Source organism: Salmo salar, chromosome ssa21, assembly GCF_905237065.1.
Source record: "Salmo salar chromosome ssa21, Ssal_v3.1, whole genome shotgun sequence".
NCBI lineage: Eukaryota > Metazoa > Chordata > Actinopteri > Salmoniformes > Salmonidae > Salmo > Salmo salar.
Genome location: NC_059462.1, coordinates 39,774,997 through 39,796,237, shown reverse-complemented (window position 1 = coordinate 39,796,237; position 21,241 = coordinate 39,774,997). Strand labels below are relative to the sequence as shown.

Below are 21,241 nucleotides of genomic sequence, written 5' to 3'. Positions count from 1 at the left end.
TAAAGTTTAAAAAGGCTTCTAAAGTTTGTAATTTCCACTTTGAAATTTCAGACTTGATTTTCCCTGACAAATGTTTTTTCAACCTCTCCAAAAATGTCCATTAATTATAATCCACATAATAATTCACATTTACTGTTGCTGCAGGATTATTTTCCTGCTCTAGAAAACTGGCTCGAATTAAGATCCTACATCTGTACACATAGCTACAACTGGCATTCTGGCAACCTTAGCCTGTGGCTCTGATAAACAGCAACAGTCAAATAAGACTCTTTCAGGGGAACCCGTTGGCTGTGATGTAATAAGGCCATGTGGCTACACGCTGCTGCCCCTAGGATCTCTCAAATCTGTACTGTTTCCCAAATTAAACCTACCCAACCCACCAGCACAACACTGATAGGGGAGCATCAGAAATTAAGATGATATGTGACCGTCTGTCTCTCAGCTGTATTACATTCAGCAAATGACGGACAGCTAGGTACAACTAGTACTGTTCTGACAGACAGTTACATGCTTACCAGTTAGCTTTTTCACCACTTCAGCAAATGATGCGGAATAGTACAGCTAGTAAGCAAGGGGCAAAGTCCTGACACTGACAGTGAGATGTTTTACATGTGGAGCAGTATAGATGCAGATTGCTATTGAAGTTCCTTTGTTTACTTTCCAAATCTAGAAGCTGCTGAATTGAGTGCCTGAAAGGACTCACTAAAAGGATTTCGACCACAACACTGGAGAATACAATAATAATGCAGAGTAAGAATTTATTTTAAAGTTACAAAATATTTTAAGAAAACACATTTTATTTTACATAAACTGTACAGATGACATTTACACGACTAAATTATTCTGAAACAGGAACTAAAAATATATTTTTATTAAATAGAAAAACTGAAAAAATAGAATTAAAGATGAAAAATTAAGTGTTCCACATGTTTATTGTACAAAATAGATAGAGAAAGGAAATAATAGAACTAAGAAATGAAATCATCATAGTGTACCCTGATACGTAGATTAGGCCTCTTATGATCAAGCTAAAATAATCTTGGCCTCTTTGGTTCCATTATTACACAGCAAATTCCCCAGAGTTAAATTAACACTGAAAGTGTGGACCCGTATAGACACTGAACAGTGTTGAATTAACACACTGCTTAGTGTAAAGCTTGATTTCCATATTTCCCAGAGTGCTTTGCATTTCGAGTAAGTTGTGGAGTTATCACCCATGACTGAATTTGTTAGTGACAGAGACAAGCTTTGTTGCATTCATCCACTTACAGTCCTGTGGTCTTAACCAGGTGAAATCCTAAATTAAAATACCAAAATTAAAATGTAATTATTAAAAAAATACAATATGTATTTCATGAGGCCTTATTTTGAGGACATAAACAAAATAATACTGGGTTGTTTGCATGAACCAACTGCTGGGTTGCAGGCATTGGGTCATTTAGTTATTATTTTTTAAGACCAAGTTTGGTTTGTTGACGCTTGTTTATTGAGATATGACCCAGCAGGTCAGATCACAAGACATGGAGGCTTGGCTTTTTAGGGGCGTGACTTTCAGCAAGTTATTTTGGGCCACCCATGAGAGTAAATGTAATTCCAGTTAATCTGTTCTGTTGAATTGTTATTGCATGTTATGGTTGAACACTAACACTTTGGTAATGTTAATAAAGTGTACAGAAATGTGTGAGTACCTTAAAAGCCGATGCAAATGTGATCTCTCCAATAGGATAGTTAACACTTTCTTGCTATATGTAAATCATAATGTTAATATTTTTGTATTAGAATATGTAATGTACAATAATATTCATAGAAATGTTACATTGCAGTGTACAAACTTACATTATCAACAGGAATTACATTTAATCTCACATGGCCAAAAATAACTTTATAAAAACCATGCCCTTAATAAGTCCTGCCTCCTGAAATTAACCGATAGATGACATTAGAAAAGACAGAGCTATTTGGTCAACCCAGCATGAAGGTGAATAAAAACTAAATTCATGGTTAAATTAACCCATGTTGGGTAATCCAAACAACCCAACATTTTTGCCTTATTCATGCAACCTGTCACATTATGCTGGCTTGTATAATGCTGTGTAATTCCGATTGAACTCTAGCCAGAGTGGGGATATCCAACATTCTGAATTTTTTATCATATGCAACTACCAGGGTTGGGAAGACTGAAATATGAGACTAGCGAAAGCATCTAAACTGGAACAACCATTTCAGTAACAGGTGCAACAAATCCAAGTAACATATTGGATTAGTTTAGAAAATGTATCTAATTTATATTTGAGAATAATAGGATTAATCAATCAATTAATGTACATGCAAAAACATAGATATTGAAACAAACAATTATTAATATGAACCTCAAAAGGCAAGGGATGCTGGGAAATGAGGCTTTACACATATCAGTGTGTTAATTTAACACTGTTCCAGTGCCGATACGGGCCAACACATTCAGTGTTAATTTAACACTCTCAGTGTGGATTTAACACTGGAGAATTTGCTGTGTAGGTAAATTACTTTATTAAACAAAGAATGTCAATTTACTTCTATAAAAATAACTTCTCAATGGCAGTTTGTTTATTAACTAATCCCGCAACTTTTCAGTGCAAATGTCATAACAATCATTCGCTTTGAAAAAAAGGAAGCGAAAGATCACATTTCAAGTATTTGATAGGAGTTACATTAGCATAGGAGGAGGAGAAAGTTCAGTTCAGTTCAGTCTGGTATGTTCAGTTGTATGGGTGGGCATGGGTGGGTTACTATACATTGCATAGATCATGTGGCACTTATTTATGACAGGACACTCAGTACCACTTTGAAGGCATTTCAATATGCAAGTGCTATTAGGAGTGGGAGTGTGCATTTAAAGAGTTTAGTCTGCAAGTGCTGCACTGCACCATCATGCCCTGTTGGGGCCTAACAAACAACTCATCGCCACTTCGAGGTCCACTTTATTGGAACAAGTAGGGGCAGTGGGGACTCTCCGTTCTCAGGATTAAGTGTATGTAGTGCAGTTTGCACAAAGGTCCATCTTCACCTTTGAACTTAGTGAGCGATTGCTTGCAGCATGGACAGACAGACAGACAGACAGACAGACAGACAGACAGACAGACAGACAGACAGACAGACAGACAGACAGACAGACAGACAGACAGACAGACAGACAGACAGACAGACAGACAGACAGACAGACAGACAGACAGACACTTACACAAGCAGGAGGAAAGAACGTGGTCCAATGTCAACAACAATATGTCAATGTTGTGTCGTTACCTCACTTGGACAGGAGTGTAGTCCTGGAAAAGCTTTATTCAATAATAAGCGCTTGCTGATACAGTTTATGTTATAATTCCACAGGATCAGACAGTCACAGTGTCTTTATGACATTCTTTATGGAAGTGCTGGTGTTTCTGAATTATATAAGCTGATGAATTATCATTGTCAGTGCTTTTGTTTAGTCAATGTCCTGGTGTGTTGCTTCACTAAGCGCTTTTCTTTCCATCTTCATCAGAGAAGAGATGAAGGACCATTATTTTTCCTCTAGAAATGGCAAACTAGAAAAATGTTATCATTTGGTGATCAACCATTTCCTTCTCTTCCCAAAACTCTGGAACCGTTCTGAAGTTCTTAACATGGAATGGACAGAACCTGGCCTCGCTCAGCCAGATAAATACAACAAAGCATAAATACATCTTGTTTGTGTGTACCTGTTGGTGTGCTTCCATATAACTATATATTTATATGTGTGTCATACAAAAAGGTATTTTTGTACAAGACATTTTGACTATCGTCGTTTGATTTAACTTTCAAAGTTTAAAAAGTCACAGAAACTCAGGCACAGCCACACTCTTCCACTATCATATTGGGCACGTCTCGTTTTACTATGTTGTACTCATCGTCGAAGTACAGCATAGACATGGTACTGAGCTTGGTGGGGATACAACAGGAGTTGACCGAGCCGGGGCTCATGCCCCTCATCCGGTACTGGTTGACCACTGCCGTGTGGAACGATGACGCCGACCCCGGTACCCCCGCCATGTACGCCGGGCAGCTTCCCTCGCAGTAGTTACCGTAGTAACCCGCGGGTGCGATGATCCAGTCGTTCCAGCCAATGAGGCGAAAGTCTATGTAGAACTGTCGTCTGCAGCACAGGCCTCCACTGCTCCCGTCACACTCCAGCCCCCTCTTCCTGATGCGGTGGTTCCCTTCCACCTGCCGTGCCCGAACCACCAGAAAGGGCCTGTGTGAGGGTTCTGCTGGGTCAACTAAGATAGGAACCACGTTGAATGCCTCACAGCCCTCACAACGCACCTCCAGGTCCTGCCGCCGGCCACCCTTACCAAACAGGGCCCTCACTGCCTCTGACAGAGGGAAGGTGTGCCAGCCGCTGCGCTTTAGGTCCACACGCTTCTCCACTAGGGTCCACCGACCTCCTCCCCCTGCCCCTGGCCCTGTCCCTCCCCTGGCTCCACCTGCAGCTCCAGTCCCTGCCTCATGGTAGTGGATTTTAACTGTGACTTTGCGTCGAGGCCCTTTCTCGGAGCCGGTGGGCAGCAGCCTGAAGTAGAGCCACAGGTTGGCCTGAGACACATGCAGGTTCTGGTTCCCTTCACTGGAGATGAGGAAGTGGAGGCTGGACTTAGAGGCTTGAGATGAAGCCAGCTCATCTGATCGAGAAGAGAGAGAAACGTGGGTTTAGTGATATATACCGTACAGTCAAGGGTCAAGAGAATAAACTGACCATTTTAAAGGGCAAGTTAGAAAATCTGACAAGATTCACAAAGTAAAACAGGACAGGAGGATGAAATCCACACAGTATTCCAACTTGTGTCTCTGTGAATTAAAGTTATGTCACACTACATATGAGTGTCATTCGTAAGAGGGAAAGAAAGTGGACAAACATTCACAGGGAGCCCCAAGCAGGGAGCCAGAAAGAGCACTTCAGTCACTTCTGTCTCTCCTCTCCTCCATCACCACTCTCTTTCTCATACATCACATGCCGTTAGCCTAGTTCCTTACAGTCTGTTCCTCCTGACAGCCCAGTTCTGGGAGCAGGCCCAGTTGGCCTCAGGTCTGATTGTGAACACTATGAGAGTGGAGGAGGGGGGTGGACAAGGCCCGGGCCCCAGGGGGTTAATTGAGTTTGCTGTTTGTGTGTGTGTGCGTGTGTGCGTGCATGCATGCGTGTGTGTGAGGCACTGCTGTGAAACCCCCTGAGCTCCCCGGAGCCTCTGAGACTGACAGCATAAAGACTCCATTGAGGTATTAGGAGACAGCCTCGCTACTGCCTGGCATTGAGCGCGTGGCCCAACTAACCAATAGCATGATGAGGCAAAAATAAAATACATTTGCATGACATTGGCCACTTTCTAAAATGACACAATGAAGAGATTCCAAATGTCTAAGGCATAATGGAGTTTGGAGTCGGCCGTATCTTTTTTGAAGCCTAATTATGTCTTCCAAATTACTGTGAAAACCGAGAGGGTTCTGTCTGGGGGTTAGCCAGGATCGGCTACAGCTGAGCACATGTTGAAGCGGCCAAATGTCTTTGTTTACACACTGATTAGCGTGAGTTGGTGTCAACAGCTGACCACCAAAGATGGTCCTTTTAAAGCAATCCTACGTTTACAACGTACTCCAGTAACAGTGATTTTACATTCATTTCACACAGACCTGTTCAGACTAGTTCTGCCTCCCGCTACAGTACGTCAGCTGGGAGCCAAAGTAAACACACACACACACACACACACACACACACACACACACACACACAAACAAACACATCCCTGTGGCAACAACAAAAGCACAAGGTGCATGCATTTCAGCAACATCGACATCGAACCCTCAGGGTGCAGTATCAAGTACGTAAGAAGAACTGTATGTGTGGAAATGCATCAGAAGTGTAGATCTAAAGGCATTGACTCAATAACAGTTTTCCCCTGTTTTAACTGCTGTCATGGCCCGAGGTAAGGAGTATCTAACCTCGCCTCATTTACTACCATGCCTTGCTGCTTGCCTCAACAGCTCCCAGTGATCAACAGGGGAGCTTCTAGGCCAGGGCGTTTCTCTATCTGTACCCTGAGTGACAGTGTATGTGAGGCAATGAAGTGCTGGGTGGGGAGAGATGGCAGTCTGAATCTCTGACTACAAAGATACTCCAGTCTGAAGCATGGTCATATGATCTTGTAAAAAAAAAAATGTGGTGAAGCTTTATATTCCATCTGGGAAAAAAATAACATACATGTTTAATGACCCACAAGTTAGGGTATCTGAGACTGCCCACTGAGACTGCCCACTGGCCACAGACGTAAATTCAACATCTTTTCCACGTTGGTTCAATTTCATTGAAAAGACATGGAAACAACATTGATTCAACCAGTGTGTGCCCAGTGGGTGGCCACATTAAAATGGATGCTGAAGTGGATTGAGAATCATCCTTCTAGAAAACACTTAAACTATTTAGCTTTTCTTTCATTTTCTAAAATACCACAAAAACACATAGCCAGGTGCTTTAACCCTGGTGTGCACTGACTACAGGCTGTGGGAAGGTGAGGGGGGAAGCGAGGTGAGGAAGGAGGTTAGGGAGGAGACCAGTTAAACCAGGAGGTGTGCTTCCTGATTCGGAGTGTGCCTGGGGTCAATGTGCTCCTGGGCCAGGCATGGTTAGGGCAGGGCAGGTGAAGGGAGGGTGACATCTGGGTGGGCCTCTCTTTCTCTGCTGGAGCTACAGCTGCCTCAGCGTGTCCCCACCTGCGCTATCAACACAACAACAAGGCAGGCCGACAGGCAGACAGGTCGGTAAGCAGGCGGGAAATCAGGCATACAGGTAGGTAAACAGGCGGGAAATCAGGCAGACAGGTAGGTAAACAGGCGGGAAATCAGGCAGACAGGTAGGTAAGCAGGTAATCAGGGAGGCAGGAAGGCAGATGCGCCGGCAGTCAGTGTGTGTATGTGTGTTTGTGTGTGCATGTGCGCAACATAGGCAGGGTGTATGTAGCAGGGTGCTATGCTCATTACTCAAAGTCTGTGTCAACAGAGACCACACATCGCGGAGCACCGCTGCTTTGACAGGAGCCTCGCCTCGCAGTGACACACACACACGGCTCTGACAGGCATCCCTTAGGCTGCTGGAGCACAACGCTCAGCTCTGCACTCCAGGAATTCCACACAGGGAAATAGGAGAGGGGGAAAGAGCACAGCAGGTCAGGGTGAGCTCCATTTGGCCAGCAGTTAGTGAGCTGCTTTGGTGGTAGTGGTGGAGAAATGACACACAGGGAGGGGGTTGAGGGGGGGGGTGCATGGATTGAGTGTGATGTGGAAAATGCCTGGAGCAGCTCCAGACAGGGCATGATTGATGTTTCTTCATGAAAGACTGTGTCCCAGAGTAAACCCAGAAGCCAGCCCTATAGCCCTGCAAGGTTGCATCCCAAATGGCACCCTATTCCCTCTATAGTGCACACATTTTTACCATGGCCCATATGGCTCTGGTTAAAAGTAGTGCACTATATAGGGAATAGGGTGCCATTTGGGATACAACCCGGAGACTGGGCCAGAGTTAATGACATCCAATAATGAAGTCTTAATTCCGTTACTTGGACTGGAGTCACAGGGAGTTCAACCGGTCCAAACGGCTATACCAACGACAATCGAGATGCTCACATCTCCCCCTGCCCTCCGCTTCGCTCCCGTGGTTACGGGACACCGAATCCCGCCGCCAAAGCGAGGGCCCGCGGGACCGTGTCATAAGAGACGGGGGGTTGGCACTGTTCCTTACCTGGAACGTTGGCAGTGAGCTCAGTCTCAGCCTCTGCTCCGCTATGCAGTCTAAGACTGATTGGTGACTGAGAGCAATAGCTGCCTCCTAGCTCCTAGCAGGCTGAAAACCATACAGTTAAAACTATGTGAATAAAATAGGACAGCGTCCCACACACCTCACAGAATACTTTGGCCTGATACTTCGCAGTCATCCAGTAATGCCCAGCACAAACTCCTCTCAGCCCCTATCAGTCATCCAGTAATGCCCAGCACAAACTCCTCTCAGCCCCGATCAGTCATCCAGTAATGCCCAGCACAAACTCCTCTCAGCCCCTATCAGTCATCCAGTAATGCCCAGCACAAACTCCTCTCAGCCCCTATCAGTCATCCAGTAATGCTCAGCACAAACTCCTCTCAGCCCCTATCAGTCATCCAGTAATGCCCTGCACAAACTCCTCTCAGCCCCTATCAGTCATCCAGTAATGCCCTGCACAAACTCCTCTCAGCCCCTATCAGTCATCCAGTAATGCCCTGCACAAACTCCCCTCAGCCCCTACCAGCCAACCAGTAATGCCCAGCACAAACTCCTCTCAGCCCTACCAGCCAACCAGTAATGCCCACCACAAACTTCCCTCGGCCCCTAGCAGCACACCTTGATCTTTGACTGTGACATCACCCGGCCTGTGCCTGGGCCTGGTCTAGCTGCCTCTCTCCAGGTCGCTCTAGGGGCCTTGTCCCTCTCTCCATGCCCTGGCAGGCAGTCTGGACTCTGGGCTCTGGGGGTGAGTGCCAGCTGGCCTGAAGGCAGAGGGGGGTCTACAGAACAGGGAGCAAAGCCAGTTCCATGGCACAATGCTGCACAAAGGCTCAAAGGTGTCGTGAATAATGGCAAAAGCAAAGAGGCCTGGTTGGTGAACCATTATATGACAAAAACATTCTTTAGAAAACTGTGATATGGGCACACCATGCACCCTCCTCCTCCATCTCTCCATCACCCGAACCCACAACCGGGGGTGCTCACCTAATAATTGCCTTGCGTTTAACATGGACTCAGAGGTAGATGTAACATAGTAAAATGTAGTTCTGGCACACTCCAATTAGTATGTTACGTTTCATATGGTATGTATTAATTTGCAATTCGTACAATTTGTTACAAATTGCAATTCCTACAATATGTTATGAATTTGCGAAATGTATGATATGTTACAAATTCCAATTTGTTGTGGCTAACGTTAGCTAGGTCGCTAGGTAGTTAACACTAATGTTAGTTAGGTGGCTAATATTAGCTAAAGGGGTTATGGGTAAGGGGTTAGGATTAAGGTTGGGGTTAAGGTTAGTGTTGGGGGTTAAGTTAAAGGGTTAAGATTAGGGTTAAGGGAAGGGTTAGCTAACATGCTAAGTAGTTGCAAAGAAGTTAAAAAGTAGCAAGTAATTGCAAAGTTGCTAATTAGATGCTAAAGTTGACCGTGATGTGATTCAAACACGTAACCTTTGGGTTGCTATACGTTCGCGTAACCTGTCTTATGTAACATACCAAATGTATGAGAGTCCCATAGGGCGGCACACAATTGGCCCAGCGTCGTTAGGGTTTGGCCGGGGCACGTCGTCATTGTAAATAAGAATTTGTTCTCAACTGACTTGCCTAGTTAATTAAAGGTTAAATAAAATTTAAAAAATCCCATTCGAAGGCAACAGCTAGGAATCCATCCAAGCTGATTGTACTGTTTGTGCTGCAGCGTCGTACTGTGCGACCGGCATCTATGCTTCCTCTGCTAAAAAACCTTTAAAAAAAAAACAGTTAAATAGGACGTTCTCACCTCACTAACCTGTCAATTATTGATTTCAGTTATCTAACTGATGATAGATTAGAGCTCATAGAGTGTGTGTGTGTACAGGGCCGGATTAATGCAGGGGCTTACAGGGGCTGAGGCCGAGGCCCAAGAGGGAAACAAAATAAAGAATTAAAAACTAAATATACTGTATATTATATATGTAGTATATATATTTTATATATATATATTTTATATATATATATATATATATATATTTTAAATGCAAACGCAACCACAGGAGGACTCAGGAGCCTGCTCTCAATAAGTGTAGACAGCCTGCTGCTGCCGCACTGATAACCATCAGATGGGGGAGGAGAGGAAATGGAGGGCCCACATGATAACTGGGGGGCCCTGCCTTGGTTGGGTAACGTAGAGAAAATATTCCAGTTTTAAAGCAAGTTTTCTGCAATTATAAATATTTTCCATGGGGCAGGGAGTAATTTTTGCAGTTTTAACACTAATTACCTGCGATTACCTGCGATTCTACACATTCTGCCATGACTTATGGCATGTTAATGATATCTGAGTGAAAGTGACAAACAAAATAAATTGGGGCCCCCTGGGGGTCAGGGCCCCTGGGAACGTGCCCTGCGTGCCTGGTCGGTATTCGGCCATGATTACTACAAGTTTAGATAGCTGGCTAGACTAACTTACCAATCAAAAAATTGGTAACTGACATGGCTAATTGAGTTACTGTCAGTGACTGACATAACAAGAGAAAAACTTCTGATGCACAACCATCTATGATTTGCTAATCTGGCCCTGTGTGTGAGTCCACTGTAAACCCCAATGTGCTGTTATTATTCAAAAGTTTTGAGGAAACCCATTTTTCTGTGCTCAATATATTTGAGCACAGAAAAACGTGCTGATTGTCTACACTGTAACGGAAAACTGTAATTTATCCTGTAATTTGGGGTATTATCAACAGAAAAATACTCTGAAACATTTTACCGCAGTATACTGCAAATTATGGTGCATTTTGGGAAAATGTTATGGGCAGGGAAAGAATTGTTGTATTTCTAATGGTACTGTAATTCCACCCCAAAGAAGGTCACCCATGATACAAGTCAGTATTAGAAGTTCATCCATGTCTGAGCACATCAACTGGCCACTAGGGGTAACAGTGCGTGCTGTTACCTTCAAGTAGGTTTCAGTTTTGTTTGGGTATTATGGACAGGGATGGAGGATGGGCGTAAGCCTCTAATGCAGAAGTTTGCATGTTCAGTGACAGAAAGTTGTTTTTTAGATTTTTGTTTTATATCCCAAACCTTAACCCTTACCTTAACCATTCGGAGTTAATGATTAAACTTCATCTTACATTTTATTTTGAGAAACGTGGATGAACGTCTAATTCTGACGTGAGAATGTGAAAGCTAGTTGCGGAATACAGTACCAAAGCATATCTTTGGAGAGCCAAAAACGTTTTGACCTCTAGTGGATGCATGGTATTGTTGTTTCTGGCTTATTAAGATATTTTGAGGTATGCATTGTAACAGGCTATATTTGTTGCACCTGTGAGTCATAATGCTGTTCCAATTTAACTCCTATGTGATTATAGTGCCCAATGAATTTAAAATGTATAGAAAACAGAATCGATTGGCATCAAGTCTTAAACCTTAAATGGTTGAGCATTTTGCCATGTACTTTTGGTCTGTTTTGCCCTGTAGTTGCTGCCAGTTTGGAAGCCTTTGTTAAGACCTCTAGAAGCGCAAGTGATATAAAATACCAACTATTAATTAATATGTTGTAATGTTGAAACAATTTACGTAGCAAAAAAACCCTTGTAATTATAGTAAAATCATGTCAAATACAAACCCCTCCACTCAACTAATTTCATTCATTCCGATAATGGTATCATTTACCTTTTTCAGTTAAATATAGAGAATTTTACAGTAAGGTACTGTGTGTCACTGAATGAATCATAACTCAGAAATAAAGGGAGATAAAAGGGGTGATCAAATTAGTGATATGAATCATACGATTATCGATAATTACCTGATTCTGCAAAACTGATTATCTCCGACGTCTCCCCTTGCACCTCGTTACTGTAGGAAGCTTGTCCATCAAGGTTGGGGATCTCAACCCTCCCGTCTTCCCGTACCTTACCGGCGTGAAGCCTCCTCAGCGCTGTTACCATTGCAGCCTTGGGAATAGGATGAGTGATGTTGGGTCTTTCTCTCATTTGTAACCTGTTCAAGATGTGCCTCTTAACTGCTTCCAAAAGGTCTATGTCCACCCGTTCTGACGCCTCCGGCAACCCACACGATGCGCACGACTCCTGGGTGACGGTTTGAGTCTCTGCCCCCGTTATGCGCGCCCGCGTTGTCCCCAAGGTACAGCGGATTGAAAGTATGCAAGCCATTAAACAAGCCAGTGTGAGATTATATCTTTTCATTTTCTATTTTTGAGACTGGAATTCCAAAGCACGCTGGAAAGGAATAGTGGTTCCTGAATACAGAGAGCAAAGTTAGAGGGTTAGGCTACTTCACAAGTATCACGATAATGATCCTACTATGCGCCACCGGGAATACACATGGAACGATGATTGATGCACAAGTTACGGTAATCCAAAACAGTCCATGTAGTTTTTGCATTCCAAAAGATCTTGCTGCCAAGAGCTAATGATTATTACAGATATTATGTTATTTGCTTAATCTCCAGCCCTGTTAGGCTTGGGTCCTTTTTGTCCAAAGCTCACTATCAGTCCAGTTCTCATCTAAAGCACAATTCCAGAGGTTTTGGTCTTGACCAGCGAACTTGAAATGATCACTAAATGAATGGCTCTACCGCGTTTTCAAACGTATCAAAACGAATTATTACAGTCCATATCCTTTGCAAACCACGCATAGTTATCAAACGTATCTCACCGGTACGCTGGCTTTGTATTCGAAACGTCTGATGTGAAGTTCCAAATATGAGGTTACCACTGCTCTTTACATTCAATTCACTCATATAAGCGCAACTTTAGGAATCCAACTAAATTGCAATCCATTCCATAACCAACTGATCCCTTGATCACTGTCTTCGCTGTCTATTGGTGAGTTGGCTATGGGACGTCTCTGCGCCCAGTAAGAGATGCTGTTATCTTTACAGTTTTCTCCTTTGCAATCACGACACGGAGCCACCTAACACCGAAAGTTTTTATACAGGAGTTGAAACCACGTGGGGAGTTCCACCAACAGCGCGCCAGGAATAGTGCTGCTGGGAGAAAAGCGCAGCGCAGGATGGATAGAATACCAGTGACACCTTTTAACCCCGAATATCAATTTCTCTATTATAATTTTACACTACATTACCTCATAAATAATAGATTTTATTATAGGCCTAAAACAGATTGTCATTTTGATAAATATGGAGCTATATCTGCAAGATTCCTCATACCCTAAAATTTGAAGAATTGTATCGATATTTTGAGATTATTACACACACACACACACACACACACACACACACACACACACACACACACACACACACACACACACACACACACACACACACACACACACTTCACTGTAGTTTTCGGGGTTGATTGACCATAGTAATTTTGTATTCTATTCCAATGTGTTTAACCATCACATTTTTGTAAGGTATTGACAAGTTCCGACAGTCAGTGAACGACTCGGTTTTGTCGATAACTTGGAATTGAAAGACACATTTCTGGAAACTCGTGCCATCGGTGCGCTTTTACGCACAAGAAAAAAGAAAACAAACAGCGCCATCCTTTGTTGAAACACCTTCACTACACTATTGGCCCATTAATCTGAAACTCTGTTAATTATTTCTGAGTAAAGTACCAATGAATGCAACAGTTTGTCAAAAAACATCAACACCTTCCGATACCTTGATGTAGGTTAGTAGGACAAGTGAAATGGCGCATTAGCCAACGGTCAAGCGTGGTCGTGGATTAGGCAACAGTACTTAGTTTCCCTGGCACAAGCTTTGTTAGTCACTTAAGGACACCAGAGAGAGAGAAAGAAAGAGAGAGAGAGTTAATAATAATTTATGTATCCTGAACAAAAATATACAGTGCATTCAGAAAGTATTCAGACCCCTTGACTTTTTTCACATTTTGTTATGTTACATCCTTATTCTAAAATTGATTCGATTGTTTATTTCCCTCATCAATCTACACACAATACCCCATATTGACAAAGCAAAAACAGGTTTTTAGACATTTTTGCAAATTTATAAAACATAAAAAACGGAAATATCACATTTACATAAGTATTCAGACCCTTTGCTCAGTACTTTGTTAATCTAATTTACAGTGTATTCCCGGAATTACCCATGCAAGTTTTCATTTTTATATTTAGATTATGGTCATTTAGCGGTGCTCTTGTCCTTAGCAACTTACAATCAGTGCATTCAACCAAGGTTGATAAAAAAAAATACTAAAAACATATCACAGTCATAGCAAGTAAAACGTTTCTGTAAACGTTACTGAAAATGTTGCTGTAGCATAATTACAGCCTTGCATTTATGGACATGGTTATAATAAAGATACGTTTGGCCCAGTGGGAGTGCGATTTTTGAAGAGGGTGGAACCAGGCCTTTTTGGCTGATCAATGGGTGGTTTCAGGTTGGGTGGAAAAGATGGTGGGTGCTGTTGTGTCGGTGAAGATAACCTGAAGTTGACTTGTGATGTTTGTTTGTGTTTCTTCAGATCAGAGGGAGCAGGCGCTCGGTGCGACACAACTTGGGGGAAAGACCTGTATCGTGCTTTGCGCTTAGGAACAGGGCATCATTGAAGGGAGTGATTTCTGGGGTAGCGTTAAGTGTGGAGGTGGAGCAATTGAAGTTGAAGATTCCTGGTGTTTGTGATGCCCGCCGTTTGGTGCAACGCAGGCAGACCCAGTGGAGAGCGTGGTGAAACAGAGTTGGCGCAGTCTGTTCTTTTGAGATTTTATTTAGAATTTTCCTGCCAAATTAATGTTATGATATATGAGTTATGCTTTTAGAGCTTTTGGGTCCGAATCCATTGCGGTGTTCTAGGTGTCACAATTATGGGCATGTTGCAGCAGTGTGTAGGAGGGAGATTCCAAAATGTGGGAAGTGTGCAGAAGGACATGGGACAGAGGAATAGTTCAGTGGAAAAAATGGTGTATGTCAACTGTAGGGTGCTCTTGTATCTTTGGATCAGAGGTGTCCAGTGCGAGAGAGGCAGGTTGAGATGGCCAGGGTCAGAGTAGTGCAGAAGGTGTCGTATGTTGAGGCAGTGAAGAAGGTAAAGGAGGGTGGATGAAGGGTGAGGGATTCTGAGAGGATCCCTGTGAATAGTAGATCTGTGCCAGAATAGAGGAATAGGCCAATGAGTGATATACAGAGTGGACAAAACATTAAGAACAACTTCTCTTTCCATGCTATAGACTGACCGGATTGTGAGACATCGATTGTGTATGTGTACCATTCAGAGTGAGAATGGGCAAGACAAAATATGTAAGTGCCTTTGAAAGGGGTATGGTAGAAGGTACCAGGCACACTGGTTTGTGTCAACAACTGCAACAGTGCTGAATTTTTCACACTCAACAGTTTCCTGTGTGTATCAAGAATGGTCCACCACCCAAAGGACATCCAGCCAACTTGACACAGCTGTGGGAAGCATTAGAGTCAATATGGGCCAGCATCAGTGTGGAATGCGTTCGGCATCATGTAGAGTCCATGCCCCAACGAATTGAGGCTGTTCTGAGGTCAAAGGAGGGTGCAACTTAATATTAGGAAGGTGTCCTTAATGTTTTGTACACTCAGTGTATGTTTCAGTAAGGTTGGCTCCATAGCATTCATAGCAATGGTTATCAACTATTCCTCAGAGATGGAACGTGAGTCACAGGAAATAAATGTTGTGGTGGCAGCTGCAGAGAAGTACTTGGGGTCAATGTTCCCTTTAAGCTGTGCAGCTCCCCTGGGACTGCAGCAACAGAAGAAATATCAGCCCACGCAGAGAAGCATGAGATTGAACTTCATTCAACATTCTAGTTTTCCCCTTTATTTAACACTATCAATGTTTCCTTCTACTGTGGGAATTGCCAATATTGGCCACTTTCAATGTAACATACCGAAACAAAACCAACTATGCAAGACTTAGTATGCAAAACTAACTATGCAAGAGATTTTCTTGTAGGCAGAATGCACAGTTGTCACGACTGCTCCCGCTCTCCCTCCCTGGCACCAGGCTGCCCAGCACTACACACTCCTGCCACCATCATTACGCACACCTGTTTCCCTCGTCCCGCGCATCAGCGATTCATTGGACTCACCTGGACTCAATCACCTGCTTTCATTACCTCCCCTATATCTGTCTGTTCCCGAGGTTGGTCCCCGCTTCAACATTATTGCCGCTTTGTCCCCCCCTGTACGGATGCTGGTCTTGTTCTGTCACTTGTCTGTTCAATAAATGTTCAACTCCTTGAACCTGCTTCTCATCTCCAGCGTCCGTTCTTACAACAGGAGAAGGATTCTATTGCATTGACAGGCATGACTCAGCCCGTACTCTATAGACCCCGGTGCAGCTTAACCAATCAGAGCTGCAGTATCCCTACAACGTATATACAAATAGACCATTGCCATAGTATATATACACTGCTCAAAAAAATAAAGGGAACACTTAAACAACACAATGTAACTCCAAGTCAATCACACTTCTGTGAAATCAAACTGTCCACTTAGGAAGCAACACTGATTGACAATACATTTCACATGCTGTTGTGCAAATGGAATAGACAACAGGTGGAAATTATAGGCAATTAGCAAGACACCCCCAATAAAGGAGTGGTTCTGCAGGTGGGGACCACAGACCACTTCTCAGTTCCTATGCTTCCTGGCTGATGTTTTAGTCACTGTCGAATGCTGGCGGTGCTTTCACTCTAGTGGTAGCATGGAGTCTACAACCCACACAAGTGGCTCAGGTAGTGCAGCTCATCCAGGATGGCACATCAATGCGAGCTGTGGCAAGAAGGTTTGCTGTGTCTGTCAGCGTAGTGTCCAGAGCATGGAGGCGCTACCAGGAGACAGGCCAGTACATCAGGAGGCCGTAGGAGGGCAACAACCCAGCAGCAGGACCGCTACCTCCGCCTTTGTGCAAGGAGGAGCAGGAGGAGCACTGCCAGAGCCCTGCAAAATGACCTCCAGCAGGCCACAAATGTGCATGTGTCTGCTCAAACGGTCAGAAACAGACTCCATGAGGGTGGTATGAGGGCCCGACGTCCACAGGTGGGGGTTGTGCTTACAGCCCAACACCGTGCAGGACGTTTGGCATTTGCCAGAGAACACCAAGATTGGCAAATTCGCCACTGGCGCCCTGTGCTCTTCACAGATGAAAGAAGGTTCACACTGAGCACATGTGACAGACGTGACAGAGTCTGGAGACGCCGTGGAGAACGTTCTGCTGCCTGCAACATCCTCCAGCATGACCGGTTTGGCGGTGGGTCAGTCATGGTGTGGGGTGGCATTTCTTTGGGGGGCCGCACAGCCCTCCATGTGCTCGCCAGAGGTAGCCTGACTGCCATTAGGTACCGAGATGAGATCCTCAGACCCCTTGTGAGACCATATACTGGTGCGGTTGGCCCTGGTTTCCTCCTAATGCAAGACAATGCTAGACCTCATTTGGCTGGAGTGTGTCAGCAGTTCCTGCAAGAGGAAGGCATTGATGCTATGGACTGGCCCGCCCGTTCCCCAGACCTGAATCCAATTGAGCACATCTGGGACATCATGTCTCGCTTCATCCACCAACGCCACGTTGCACCACAGACTGTCCAGGAGTTGGCAGATGCTTTAGTCCAGGTCTGGGAGGAGATCCCTCAGGAGACCATCCGCCACCTCATCAGGAGCATACCCAGGCATTGTAGGGAGGTCATACAGGCACGTGGAGGCCACACACAGTACTGAGCCTCATTTTGACTTGTTTTAAGGACATTACATCAAAGTTGGATCAGCCTGTAGTGTGGTTTTCCACTTTAATTTTGAGTGTTACTCCAAATCCAGACCTCCATGGGTTGATAAATTGGATTTCCGTTGATTATTTTTGTGTGATTTTGTTGTCAGCACATTCAACTATGTAAAGAAAAAAGTATTTAATAAGATTATTTCATTCATTCTGATCTAGGATGTGTTATTTTAGTGTTCCCTTTATTTTTTTGATCAGTGTGTATATATATATGGATCTATGCCATTCACTTTGAACTGGACTGTGTTTACAGCATGAGTTGTCATGAGTAGATGCTCTTGTTTTGAGATCAAAGCGAGAGCTACATGTAGCCACGTGTGCACATTTGTTCATATTTTATTTTATTTTACATTTATTTAACTAGGCAAGTCAGTTAAGAACACATTATTATTTTCAATGACGGCCTAGGAATAGTGGGTTAATACCTTGTTCAGTGGCAGAACAACAGATTTTTACCTTGTCAGTTTGGGGATTGCGATCTTGCAACCTTTCGGTTACAAGTCCAATGCTCTAAACACTAGGCTACCTGTCGCCCCATTATTTCAGAGTAAGTGAGCTATTAGCCCAGTTATAGGTAATTTCTAGTCAAAGAGCATTTTTTATGTCTTAAATTGTTGTATTTTGAGACAGGTTTGAATAAGCTAAGTAGCCAATAGGCAGAGGGTAGCAAAATTAGTCTGATTCTCAGTAATAATGGTATGGGAATAATAATGAAGTGGTTTCTTGGATCAAACAACACATTTTCAATCACCTTGTCTGAAGGACAAGTGGATAAACATCTTATTGTCAAGCCCTGCATATTTTTTCCGCAGAGTGAAGGAAAAGCAGCCAACAAGTGCTCAACCTATGTGGGAACTCCTTCAAGACTATTGGAAAAGCATTCCAGGTGAAGCTAGTTGAGAGAATGCTAAGAGTGCGCAAAGCTGTCAGCAAGGCAAAGGGTGGCTACTTTGAAGAACCTCAAATACAAAATATATTTTGATTTGTTTAACACTTTCTTGGTTACTACGTGATTCCATATGTGTTATTTCATAGTTTTGATGTCTTCACTATTATTCTACAATGTAGAAAATAGTAAAAATAAAGAAAAACCCTGGAATGAGTAGGTGTCCAAATAATTTGACTGGTACTGTATATATACAGTTCAAGTCGGAAGTTTACATACACTTAGGTTGGAGTCATTAAAACTAGTTTTTCAACAACTCCACAAATTTCTTGTTAACAAACTATAGTTTTGGCAAGTCAATTAGGACCTCTACTTTGTGCATGACACAAGTCATTTTTCCAAAAATCGTTTACAGACAGATTATTTCACTTATAATTCACTGTATCACAATTCCAGTGGGTCAGAAGTTTACATACACTAAGTTGACTGTGCTTTTAAACAGCTTGGAAAATTCCAGAAAATGACGTCATGGCTTTAGATAGGCTAATTAACATCATTTATGTCAATTGGAGGTGTACCTGTGGACGTATTTCAAGGCCTTCCTTCAAACTCAGTGCCTCTTTGCTTGACATCATGGGAAAAATCAAAATCAAAAGAAATCAACCAAGACCTCAGAAAAAAAACTGTAGACCTCCACAAGTCTGGTTCATCCTTGGGAGCAATTTCCAAACGCTTGAAGGTACCACGTTCATCTGTACAAACAATAGTACGCAAGAATAAACAAAATGGGACCACGCAGCCATCATACCGCTCAGGAAGGAGACGCGTTCTGTCTCCTAGAGATGAACGTACTTTGGTGCGAAAAGTGCAAATCAATTCCAGAACAACAAAGGACCTTGTGAAGATGCTGGAGGAAACAGTTACAAAAGTATCTATATCCACAGTAAAACGAGTCCTATATCGACATAACCTGAAAGGCCACTCAGCAAGGAAGAAGCCACTGCTCCAAAACCGCCATAAAAAAGCCAAACTACAGTTTGCAACTGCACTTGGGGACAAAGATCGTACTTTTTGGAGAAATGTTCTCTGGTCTGATGAAACAAAAATAGAACTGTTTGGCCATAATGACCATCATTATGTATGGAGGAAAAAGGGGGAGGTTTGCATGCCAAAGAACACCATCCCAACCGTGAAGCACGGGGGTGACAGTATCATGTTGTGGGGGTGCTTTGCTGCAGGAGGGACTGGTGCACTTCACAAAATAGATGGCATCATGAGGTAGGAATGTTTTGTGGATATATTGAAGCAACATCTCAAGACATCAGTCAGGAAGTTAAAGTTGTGGCAAAATGGCTTAATAAGGACAACAAAGTCAAGGTATTGGAGTGGCCATCACAAAGCCCTGACATCAATCCTATAGAAAATGTGTGGGCAGAACTGATAACGTGTGTGTGAGCTAGGAGGCCTACAAACCTGACTCAGTTACACCATCTCTGTCATGGAGGAATGGGGCAAAATTCACCCAATGTATTGTGGGAAGCTTGATGAAGGCTACCTGAAACGTTTGACCCAAGTTAACCTCTAGGGGACACCTTCAAGATATCAATCCCATTAGCGGGATTCTTTGACAACATCCGGCGAAATGTAACATTAAACATTCTTGAAAATACAAGTGTCTTACACCATTCAAAAGATTAGAATCTTGGTAATCAAACTCCGTTGTCCGATTTAAAATGGCTAATACAGAGAAAAAATGGCATGCTTTTCTTTGAGAAGAGCGATTAACAACAACAAACTTTTCCCGCCATGACAGGTATGACACATTCACATCCGACGGTGAAAATATGACTTACATTCTGAAATCTTGCTCTTATTTCTCATCCTGGGGGTCCCAGTGATCAAATGAAGTGCCGTTTTCTTTGATAAAATCCATTTTGATAGCCTAACACGAAACAGTTTGTAAACCGCTTGTGTCGTGAATTCCGTGTCTATCAACTTTGACGAAGCATTCGATGTAATTACTCACACTAAACATACGTTTATCTAGTCACGGTTGGTTTCATTGCAATCCTCTGGATGTTTGTAACACAGCCAAACTTGATGGTTCTGTTTGTGGGGCATATTGACCGAAAGGAACTGATTTGAAGACAACGAGCAATGACATCATTGCACACCAATAATATTAGTGATGTTTCGTTGATTGACTGTATTTCTGTCCAATGGCCACTGATCTTCTTGAAATCTAGCTTGGTAGATAGCCAATGAGCTGAGGTAAACGCCAGTATGTGATGGTTATGGGTTGGAACACCAGCCCTTGTCAGTAAATGCACGCGTAACGAACTTCATTCGCCATTGAAGATCAGACTTGTTGAAGGCACACGCCATTACGCACAGTTGTATTTTGTGAAGAGTAGTTTCAGGGATTGTATAGAAAACATTATGGCGAATAAATCTGCAAAAGTCGAAGGCTAAGTATACAAATTTGCAAAACATTTTAGAAGAAATAGATAGTGAGACAGAATATTTACTTGACGATGAATCTTTGAGTGACCATAGCTTTGATTCGGAGGCTGAGGAAATGTTTCTGCAAGGAGAGGACATTCTTCTGGACTGGTAAGTGCTAATGCCGTTGTTTGAAATATAAATAATTTGATATTTTTTGGCAAAATATATTTTTTTGTGGAATTTATAAAAATATAATCAGTAATGAAATGTGATGAAATGTGTAACACACTATGTATTGCCAAAGTACACATTGGCAATACATAGTGTGTGTATGACCCATAACCTGTGTGTTTGTTTGGGTGGATGTGTGTA

General features: G+C 43.0%; 1 protein-coding gene across 1 annotated transcript; it reads right to left on the bottom strand.

Annotated features, from left to right (window-relative positions):
- Positions 1-733: 733 nt before the first annotated feature.
- Positions 734-12,715, bottom strand: LOC106582303 (inhibin beta B chain). Its single transcript, XM_014165253.2, has 2 exons — positions 11,592-12,715; positions 734-4,676 (listed from the first exon to the last, which is right to left on the bottom strand). Exons 1-2 carry the CDS (start codon positions 11,989-11,991, stop codon positions 3,841-3,843), a joined length of 1,236 nt encoding a protein of 411 aa, XP_014020728.1. The 5' UTR covers positions 11,992-12,715; the 3' UTR covers positions 734-3,840.
- Positions 12,716-21,241: the final 8,526 nt, after the last annotated feature.